General features: G+C 39.7%; 2 protein-coding genes across 3 annotated transcripts in view; one reads left to right on the plus strand and one right to left on the minus strand.

Annotated features, from left to right (window-relative positions):
* The window catches only part of LOC105558947 (probable methylthioribulose-1-phosphate dehydratase), a 3,638-nt gene extending 1,427 nt beyond the window's left edge, over positions 1–2,211 (plus strand). The window contains exons 1-6 of one of the 2 annotated variants that reach the window (XM_012006914.1): positions 42–171; positions 667–746; positions 1,113–1,207; positions 1,311–1,579; positions 1,658–1,859; positions 1,935–2,211. In XM_012006914.1, coding sequence (XP_011862304.1) covers positions 711–746; positions 1,113–1,207; positions 1,311–1,579; positions 1,658–1,859; positions 1,935–2,067 — 735 coding nt within the window. In that variant the 5' untranslated portion in view covers positions 42–171; positions 667–710 and the 3' untranslated portion in view covers positions 2,068–2,211. Of the gene's footprint in view, positions 1–41; positions 172–666; positions 747–1,112; positions 1,208–1,310; positions 1,580–1,657; positions 1,860–1,934 lie in introns of those variants that run through there. The other variant, XM_012006913.1, reaches the window with a different exon arrangement.
* LOC105558946 (CWF19-like protein 1) lies at positions 2,191–4,288 on the minus strand. Its single transcript, XM_012006912.1, has 4 exons — positions 4,177–4,288; positions 3,405–4,117; positions 2,684–3,332; positions 2,191–2,591 (listed from the first exon to the last, which is right to left on the minus strand). The coding sequence occupies exons 2-4, from the start codon at positions 4,016–4,018 to the stop codon at positions 2,292–2,294; spliced, it is 1,563 nt and encodes a 520-aa protein (XP_011862302.1). The 5' UTR covers positions 4,019–4,117; positions 4,177–4,288; the 3' UTR covers positions 2,191–2,291.
* Between the last annotated feature and the right edge of the window lie 6,502 nt (positions 4,289–10,790).

Genomic DNA, 10,790 nt, shown 5'->3' on the forward strand with positions numbered 1-10,790 from the left:
ACGGATCCTTTCCTCAAACGCGACTCACAAAAAGTGAAAAGTTCCGTTAACAAATTCAACGTTTGCCAATGAAAATCTTCACCTTTCGCGAGTTGACGCTTGAGAGAAGGATTCACGATCGAGTCTCTGATTTATGACCAACGACTCGTTCTAGACCGGACCTCGTGCACAGTACGCATTGGTGTTTGAAAATACAGCGATTGTATATGCCGATACTTTCTCCCAGATAGCACACGTAGTTCTATGAATGTTCTTCTGGGGTGCAAACATTCTTAACTTCAGAATATTCCGATCGAATATTCTATAAATATACCTAGATTGTTACAATTAGAAATCGTATTTTCGTAACGAAGAAGAACGTTTTTAGAATAGTCGAGAACGTCTTTGGAATATTTGTTCAGAATAATTTTGTAATATCCATCGAGTTTATGTATTGTACATTAATTGTTTATTGCATAAGTGTATTCAATATAATATATATTTAATACACTTATGCAAAAGACAGTGAAACCTGTGATCATACAATTAGAAGTCGTATTATATTCATAGCAAAGAAGAACGTTTTCAGAATATTCGCACACTTTTCTCTCTCGAGTGAATTCAAGACCCGAGCCCCTGTTATCTCGCACGCGTGACACACGGCTGATAATGACTTTGCTTTGATAGGTCGTACATTGCTATCTCGTCCCTCAGTCGTCGCGGGAGCCAAGATGTCGTCGGAGGCTTGCGATGCCAGCTATGACAAAGTACGATGCATAAGAGGCGTCTGCGAATGTCGAAGAAGATGTACTTTTCTTAAGGAACTCCGTTATAAAGCTGCTCCTTGTTAAATCAAGAATGTGCTCAATTGCGAACCTTTCATAGCAGTCTGTTCTAAAGTTCTCGTACTATTCACGTACACGCGTACTAGGTCCGGTTGCACCAATGTCGCTTAACTTTAGCTTGATTCGCTCTTCGTCTCTCTCTGTTCTCCTTAGAAAGAGACGAGTGAATTAAGCTGAAGTAACAATTACATGGCGTGCAACCGGGCCTTAATATTAATTTTAGTTTTGAAATTTATTAACTCATTTATGTGTGTATCGATTTGATTCTATGATGCCTCTCGTCTTCAGGAGCACCCGAGAAACCTTATTCCAGAACTCTGCCGGCAGTTTTATCATCTCGGATGGGTGACCGGCACCGGCGGCGGTATCTCCATAAAACACGAGTTAAGATCTGCAACAATCGATACTCGTCCTAGAATCTTGATTGTCACGTATACAGAGCTATTGTTGAAAGTACGGACGTTGACTAAAATTTCTGTTCTACAGAGACAAGATCTACATAGCTCCTTCCGGCGTCCAGAAGGAGCGTATGGTGCCCAACGACATGTTCGTGCAGGACATCGACGGCACGGATTTGGAACTGCCGCCGGCGGAGAAGAAGCTGAAGAAGTCGCAGTGCACCCCGCTGTTTATGTGCGCGTATCTGAGAAGGCACGCCGGCGCCGTGATCCACACGCATTCCAAGTTCGCCGTGATGGCGACGCTACTGTGGCCTGGGAAAGAGGTCAGACTCACCCATCTCGAGATGATAAAAGGTGGCATACAAATCAGTCTCTTCGAGTCCGTTTACAGTTTGACTTCAAACTGACGGCGAAACTGTTCGACGTGCGCAGGCATATGGAATCAGAAAGAGGGCAGAGCGTATCGTTACGACGAGGAGCTGGTGATACCGATCATAGAGAACACTCCCTTCGAGAGGGACCTGCGGGACGACTTGGACAAGACTATCGTTCGTTACCCCGAGACGTGCGCGGTATTGGTACGCAGGCATGGGATTTACGTGTGGGGCGATTCTTGGCAACAGGCAAAAACTATGTGAGTTATTTCACTGTCGCAGCGAGGCTTATTTAACGATCCTTATGTCGAGATGTCTTCGTTTTCCTTTCACAGGACGGAATGTTACGATTATTTGCTCGACATTGCGGTTCAAATGAAACAGTGTGGATTAGATCCGTCGATAACCCCGGCTGATCACGAGTTAAAATATCAGGCAAATAGTACATCAGAAGCCAGTCGTCAGTAATTTTAATAGAAAATTAATTCTTCCTGCCAATATTCTCTGTGCCATGATACCATAATCCCATGTACTTTTAAGCTATGTACACTTTTCAGATATTACATGTATATAAAAATTGAGATAAAAATAAATTATAAAATTCTAATTTTATAATTACGTATTCCACATAAATAGTATATACACTACTGTACGCATATTATATTTATAAAGCGTAAATAATACGAATATTTTCAAGTGTCTATGTCGAACGATGCAAACTGTTTTCTAATCTTCTTCGCTAGCTCAGTCTCTTCCTCTTGGCTCATATGACAATCTTTCCAGTCGGATCTATCGTTGATATCTAATATCCTGTCGGATGCCAATACTTCTCTACCAAATTGTAGCGGGAAGTCTTTCTTGATCCTGTAATACAAGATTCCTCCGTCCGGTAGTTCTACATAAAAATATAGAACGCCGGGTTTAGCGACCTGCTGCAAATCTGTGTGCTGTGGCAGCTCCGATATCTTGAAATTGTTACATTCGGCCAGTTCCTGAAAACAAAAATGTACACATTTGATATACCAAGATAAAGGATACGTTAGTGAAAAAAAAATCTTTAGTGAGAAAAATAAAAGAAAGATACCTCGAACATTTCTTTCAGCGCGGGTGCTTGATTTTTATGAACAGGTACCGCTTGCAATTGACAGTGGGACGTCTTGAAGTTTCTCTCGAAGAACACAGGTACTCTGTCGGTGCTCCCGTAGTATTTGGTTACGGCTTTCTTGTAGAGGTCCATCTCCTCCTTCACGTTTTTCGGCAGAATCGACAGACTCTGGTGGTGCGTTATCGGTAGAATCAGGAGATGATCCTCCACCAGGCCGCCCTTCGCCAGCGCCAAGTAGATCTCTGTGCCGACGGAGATCACCAGGTGCTTGGACACCACCGGGCTGGACAAGCAGAACCAACATTTGGACTGGTCGAACTCCAGCTTCGCCTTCTTGTGGCCGCTGTTCTGATGCCGCGATCTCTTCGCGTCGTCTTTCGAGTCCATGTCGTAGAAAAACTGCGTGTGAGCCTGCTTCTGCGAGGTCGGATCGTCGGACAGCATAGACTTGGGATACGGACTCGGCGTCTCGTCCGTCGTCTTCATAATCAGATCCGACAGCCTGGTCCTGTCGACAGGAGTTAAATTCAACGCGTACAACCACTTCTTCTTCTGGTCGTTCAACACCGGCGCGAGCGCTATGAACCTAGTGGCGATCTCCATATTTCCGTCACCCTGGCATTGATTTCTGTAACGAAGAAACATCATTTTGATTTTTGCACTTGTTGTCAGAAACAAACTTAAAGCGGGGTGTACTCACCGGTACGGCGGCCGTTCGTAATAAATCCCTTCCAAGGCCGACACGTGGTACCTAGGTTTAACATGAGTGGCGAGCCAGGCGACCAATTTGGAGCCCTCGTACTTGTACTCCGGCTTGTTGGCGTCGAGATTGGTCACGCCTTCCGGCCACGGAGACGTCAACAGGATGTCCACGCCGCGAAAACTCGGCTGGCCCTTCAAGCAACTGTTCCGGACGGACACGACGTCGTGTTCGTCGAAGTGAACGGCCTTGCTCTTGGACGGGGCTCCCTCGGTTCCGCTGAGATACGCTATCTTGAGGCCCGAGCTGGCGGTGTACAGACCGCGTTTACCGAGATAGGTGAGATTCTGACAGAGCTCGCATCCGTCCTCGTCGGGATAGTCCTGCAGGTCCGACTCGCGGTTGGGACCGACGACGTACGTCGGCACCGGGACGGTCCTCTCGCCGGACCTGTACGGCTCCAATTCGGAGTTGTCGTCGCCGAAGAAATTGCCGACGCACAGCAGAAAGTCGAACGGGCCGCTCTTCCTGTTGATGGCATCCACCTTGGAGAATAGGAACTTGAAGTGCCCCTCCACGTCCCCGCAGATGAGGACTTTCTGCTTGTCACTCATCTTTGATTGATCAAATTCTCCAACGTTTTTACCAATCGCAATCGACGATCGCTGACCTCCTCGGGTATTACCGGATTGAAGAACGGCTGTCGCTTGTTCCTGTATATGTTATTTTATTGAAAGAGACACTTTACTCGCTACAGATTTGTAAAACTTACGTCACGTTATATTTTGGAATATCCTCTCCACTGCATTCTGAAGTACTTCCGCGGTATGTTTTCACGGAGAGAATCGCGAGAGTGAACATGCCCGCGTTTGGAGCAGAAGGCGTCCGGTGGCGCCTCTATGCGCACGAAACGTGTACTCGCATGCAGTGATCAACTCGCCGGGTCGCAGTAGCGTTCTGACTTATCGACCTGATGTACTCGCAGGGTCGATATAGGTTTTGCGCTTGTAATTCTTTTTATTAGTTTTTACGCACAAAATAATACTTTATACGTTTCATTCTCTGCCATCAGCCTGTCCGACCGTTTGCGGAAATAGATGGCGGCAGGGATACTCCTGTCCTTGCACATTAGCAATTTTTAAGTTAACGCTATGAAAAGACCAAATGGTTTGTTCGTAATGATTGTAAACCCTTTTATTATACATAAAAATAAGGTACATTAACAACACCGATATACACGGCGCGAATTTTCTTCTAAAATTTATCCTGAAAATTGTGTAATCGTGGGACAACATGGCGTTTCAAAGAATTAAAAAAAAACTCATAAAATTCTTCGAAATGCCAAGTCGTCCCATGATTTCCAGGATAAATTTTAAGAGAAAATTCTCTCCGTGTAGAGTATGAAAACTTTGTAATAATGAAAAGGGCTGTTTTATAATTTGGTAAAATAAAATGGTAACATTAAGCGCCAAGTTTTAATTCTAAATCGTAATATTAATGTTAACATTATCAGAAAATATGATTAATTTAATGTTTTGTGTTCGAAAATTGCCGACTTGACAACGTTACGTTTCTGAATGCTACGTTGGTATTTTTGATGGCAGAGCTTGGGCTGTGTTTTGAAATTCATTGCCAATGCTGAAAATCTATGCACGTAAAGTGTGTTAGATTTTCAGCGTTGACAGTGAATTTTAGAACACAAGAACGTTGTTCATTTGATGCTGTTTCAAAGCATCTTCTACTGTCTTTGAATATAATAGGAAAGAACGCTTTCAAGCCTTTGTCGTATCCAACGAATCGTCTTGGTCTGCGTACGTTCCAAACTCAACTATTTTCGAAAACTGATAGTTGGAACGCGGTTTCGACCCCATTGAGTTAGTTAATGTTCTCACTGGGATTGCGAGTAGAAGTACGGTATTTCGATACATTTATTGCACTAGTTCACCAGTGCAGCGACAGAAAACAAGCATCTTATTCATCAATATCTCGTGTCCGTAAAGTCGAGTTCAAGTTTCAAATTTCAAAAAAAATGGTTACAAGATTATAATAAGAAAAAGAGATGAAAAATAATCCCCGATGAGTAATCAAGTTTCATTTCAAACGATTTTCGAAATCTAAACACGGTTTCGCCTGGGAAATAACGAATCGGCAGACAGCTTGGAGACCTGCGCTTCAACTTGTCTCTGACCGCATCTCTCTGTAATTGCCCGAACGTGAGAATTCGGGGATTCGACTAGTTAAACAGATGCGACCTTTGACTAACATTACAAAAAAAACACTACCTGTCCATCCAAATGTGAGAGCGTACGGTTTAGGTGGTGTGCAAAGTGTTTTGTGCAAGGTGATTTCTTAAATCGCGCGTATGTGACGAAAAGAAAGAACGTGATCCGCGGCTACGCTCAATTACTGCAATTTGGATGAAGCGTAATCATTCTGCCGGTTTTAGATTGATTTCGATAAACAGCTGGCATTATCATACGCCGATAAATGTATTGTTATATACATATATGCGATTAAGGGGTAATGCCACTCTAGCGCCCGGAAAAACAACCTAATTTTGACAATTTTTTATGGGAATATAATGAGTGGAATAAAAAATCCGTTTAAAGGCCTTTCTTGCACATACTTTGAAGTGTAATTATAAATTTTTATAGATTTTTTTATACAAAATGGCGGCACCAGAGCTCAGCAAAGAAAGCCTCTTCTCACAGATAGTGTTCCACGACCGGAAACATACCTCCTCCAATTTTTGACCTGGAACAAAAAATAAAAAATTTTTAAGTTTTATATAAGATTAGCTCGGGAAGTACGTACGGAAATTAAAAAATACCGTGTTTTGTAAAACTGACGCACGTTTGAACAAGAAGTTTCGTTTTTAGGTAAAAGATTGCGTGAATAATCGTTTATAACAAAAAAGTTTACAATGAAACGTAAAATCCGTACGTAGTTCCCTAGATAATGTCATTGTGAAGCTACAGTTAAATTTTCAAGTAGATTGATAATACAGTTATGCAGTTATGTTTCCGGCAAGTTTGAAAAATGCAGTTTTTCGAAAAACGCGTTTAAAGTTTTATGTAGCATTATCGATAGAAATTTTTTATTTACCTCTAGTCTGCGATGCTTGCACCATACAATTGGCCTTCTAAATTTATGTTTTTCTCCTCTTCTTCCTTTCTGGTTGATGTTGAAGACAGCCGAGCCTCTTTTGCAGCATCAGTCAGCGATCGTTCCGAAAACTTAATACGGCGCGCGTCAGCTTCCATGCAAAAATTGTAGCAGTTCTGCCCGATTGTTATGCCTAATACCTCCATAATCTTCATAATCTTAATAAACCATCGTTGTAGATACATACGGCTATATTTTTAAGATCGAGGGATTGTTCCAATCGAAGTTATGGTTGTGATCAATGTGGTGTTTGCTAACGACAGATTGCGATGTGGTTGGTTTAGTGATGTCTCTCTTGTGTTCTTTAATGCATGTCTTTATGTGTCTTTTTGTTTGTCCGATGTCCGATGAAAAAGAGAAATCGCTGAAATGTTTTTCATCAAAAATCACATCGACAACACAATAAACCTCATAAATCAGCGCACTGCACACAGAATCTTGAAAGAGGCTCGGAGCATGCTCAGCTTGTTCATGGAATAAGCACTTAAATCTTTTTCCTCATTATAAAACCTATTGTATACATATACCTTATTTCTAAGACCCTAAGGCATCATTTAAACAAAAAAATTTTTAATGAATCAATACAAAGGCCAATGTTACGAGCGAATAAAGGATGACAAATAGTTAATAATTTAAAACATTTACTTAGTATATGTTAAAATTCAAGGGTATACAGGATTGTTGCGAACGTTTCGGTGTCACAGCACCTTCTTCAGCGCAAATTTAAGTTAATAATATAAAATCGTAAAAATATCTACATTTAGGTTAATAGTATAAAATTGTAAGAATGTATAAAGTGTATAAATAAATTACATTGTATAAATACGGTCAAAAAGTAAAAGATATAAGATGGAGTTTGTGTCTAGAGTTATAAGTCGCATTTTCTTTCTAGTTAACTATCGTGTGGTTTTTGTTTTCCGAGATCTGTTCTTTCCCGTCTAATAACTTGTACTGCGGTTCCGATTTTCCTATTATTAGTTAGTCGACTAAAATAGGGCCGTTTTTCTGGTGATTGATCTGATGTGTAAATTTTCTTGGTTAGATTGTTAATATTAAGAAATTGATAGTAGATATCTTTAACTTACATTTTTTCGGTTCTTCGTTATTAGTGCGAGTTTTATGGACAGATCTGTGTCGCTCTCTGATGACTTGTAGTTACAAACTAAGATCGGTCGCGTCATGTGTTTATCTATATATTGTTAATGTTATTCTTTAAAATTAGCTAGCTTTTTAAGGAGGTCAAAGTATGATCCATCGAGTGACTCAGTATCTTTTTGTAAATTGAACCATCGAGACACTCGGTATTAACCCAACACATGGCTGAGACAAATCACACCATGGATTGGAATAAAGCCTCGATTCTTGACAAGGAACCGCTTTGGCAGAAAAGAATAATCAGCGAGATGATCCATATAAAGGAGCAAGAAAACGGCATCAATTTACAAAAAGATACTTATCATCATAACAACAACAATTCGAACGGCATCGCTAGCTGCACCACGTCCGGTGGTTTGCAGGAGATCGTGATGAAAGAGAAAAGCAGCGCGGTCGCGCCGCGTTAAGGAGAATCAGGAGTTTTTGGAACTGGCGAAGCTACTACCACTTCCGGCCGCCATTACTACGCAACTGGACAAGGCCAGCATCATCCAGTGAACTCTATACATACTGGAATGAGTGATCTATAGTTCTGGCTGTTGCCGAGAGAGAGGTGCGTTGGGTGAATCCTTGTCTCCTTCTAGTACTACCTGATTGGATAATCGCATATAAGTGACGCCCTTCTTCTCGTCATTTATATGCGACTATCCAATCAGGTAGTACTAGAAGGAGACAAGGATTCACCCAAACGCACCTCTCTCTCGGCAACAGCCAGAACAATAGATCACTCATTCCGGTATGTATAGAGTTCACTGGCATCATCAGACTAACCACCAGTTATCTCAAAATGAGAGCCGTCTTTCCTCATGGTAACGAATATACCCATTTGGAAAATCTTGCTTTTATTTGTTGTAATTCGGTCTTTTATATTAATCGCATATATATAACAATACATTTATCGGCGTATGATAATGCCAGCTGTTTATCGAAATCAATCTAAAACCGGCAGAACGATTACGCTTCATCCAAATTGCAGTAATTGAGCGTAGCCGCGGATCACGTTCTTTCTTTTCGTCACGTACGCGCGATTTAAGAAATCACCTTGCACAAAACACTTTGCACACCACCTAAACCGTACGTTCTCACATTTGGATGGACAGGTAGTGTTTTTTTTGTAATGTTAGTCAAAGGTCGCATCTGTTTAACTAGTCGAATCCCCGAATTCTCACGTTCGGGCAATTACAGAGAGATGCGGTCAGAGACAAGTTGAAGCGCAGGTCTCCAAGCTGTCTGCCGATTCGTTATTTCCCAGGCGAAACCGTGTTTAGATTTCAAAAATCGTTTGAAATGAAACTTGATTACTCATCGGGGATCATTTTTCATCTCTTTTTCTTATTATAATCTTGTAACCATTTTTGTGAAATTTGAAACTTGAACTCGACTTTACGGACACGAGATATCGATGAATAACCCAGATAGCACACTGAATTCACAAAGTATTCTTTAAGTTTTCTTTTTTCTGAATTGTAATTCTTTAGGAATTCATAAAAGAATACAATAAGAGTGACAGAGGAAGTTACATGCACCATAAATCGTTTTCCTGACAACTTCTTCAAGTATTCATCTCGAATTCAATAAATCTAAACTTTATGAATTCAAGGGGAATAGTGTTAGAACAAATAGAGAATTACAAAATATTTACCCAATGTACATATCTAATATGCGGTAACATTACACCATTATTATAATTTCTCACTCAACAGTGTGAGTGCATTATATACATTAGGGTGGAGCGATTTTGTGTAGAGAAAAGAAAAATTTTTAATTTTACAACGCCCGTAGGTGAAAGCGATGCGAATTTGTTTAAAAATAAAAATTTGAAAAGTTTTGACTCGATCGGAGCTCATCTTCTGCCTCCAACTTCATCTCAAGAAATTTTTAATTGCGTCTTTTTTAATTTTTATGATTTTACTCCTATAATCAAATTTTCAAACTAAAGTTGGAGGCAGAAGATGAGCTCCGATCGAGTCAAAACTTTTAAATTTTTATTTTTAAACAAATTCGCATCGCTTCCACCTACGGGCGTTGTAAAATTAAAAATTTTTTTGAATGCTCCACCCTAATATACATATGTATATGTATATGTTGTGCATAACAATTACAAATTGTTGTGTGAAAAATTATAATATTGATGTAATGTTACTGCAGATTAGTTGATGTGCATAGTGGATAAAGTCATCTTCCAAATAAAATACATTTAATTTAACCTAATCTCATTGAAAAATTGCGTAGGGAAAAATAAAAACAAGATCATTACGTTCACTCATATATTTATCTATAAAAATCATTTTTTGCGTTGTAACATAAAAACCACTTAAATCATTTTTTTGCGTTGTAACATAAAAACCACTTAAATCAGTTGAAAATTCGTAAAATAACGGATACTAAAAGCATTGCAGTCGAGATTACAGTTTTAACCTTATTTAAAATAATCTTAATATGCTGCCCATCTGGCTCGAAAACTGCTGCCACAGTATTTAATACTGACTATAAGATGCATTACAAAGTAAAATAGTGACGTAGTCTGATTAGAAAGATATATTAAAAGTAAAGTGTGCAAATTAGGCACATGGCTTCCTCATAGAGAAAGGTTTAGGAGCGAAATCTAATTTTTTTCGATGTTTCTTGAAAGTGTGCGAATTAGAAATTTGCACATTGCTTCCTCATCATTGAAGCATGCAAATTGGTAATTTCCACATTTCTTCCTCATCATTAAAGTAGACAAATTAGAAATTTGCACATTGCTTCCATTGTTACGGCTTCTTCATAAAGGAAGCTTTAAGAGAGAAATCTAACTTTACTACGATGTTTCTTGAAAGTATTCAAATTATTCTTATTTCGGCTCTTAAAACTTCCTCTATTAGGAAGCCATGTGCAAATTTCTAATTTGCACACTTTACTTTACTTTACTTTTTTTTCTAATTAGAAATTTGCACATTGCTTCCATTGTTATGGCTTCCTAATAGAGGAAGCTTTAAGAGCCGAAATAAGAATAATTTGAATACTTTCAAGAAGCATCATAGTAAAGTTAGATTTCTCTCTTAAAGCTTCCTTTATAAAGAAGCC

This window comes from Vollenhovia emeryi, unplaced genomic scaffold, assembly GCF_000949405.1.
Source record: "Vollenhovia emeryi isolate VEMERY1.0 unplaced genomic scaffold, V.emery_V1.0 DF939303.1, whole genome shotgun sequence".
NCBI lineage: Eukaryota > Metazoa > Arthropoda > Insecta > Hymenoptera > Formicidae > Vollenhovia > Vollenhovia emeryi.

Coding starts and splice junctions, on each gene's coding strand:
- LOC105558946 (XM_012006912.1), bottom strand. CDS start 4,018: ATGAGTGACAAGCAGAAAGTCCTCATCTGCGGGGACGTGGAGGGGCAC. Junction 3,333..3,404: donor TACGAACGGCCGCCGTACCG/GTGAGTACACCC, acceptor TCTTCGTTACAG/AAATCAATGCCAGGGTGACG. Junction 2,592..2,683: donor CGCTGAAAGAAATGTTCGAG/GTATCTTTCTTT, acceptor TTTTGTTTTCAG/GAACTGGCCGAATGTAACAA.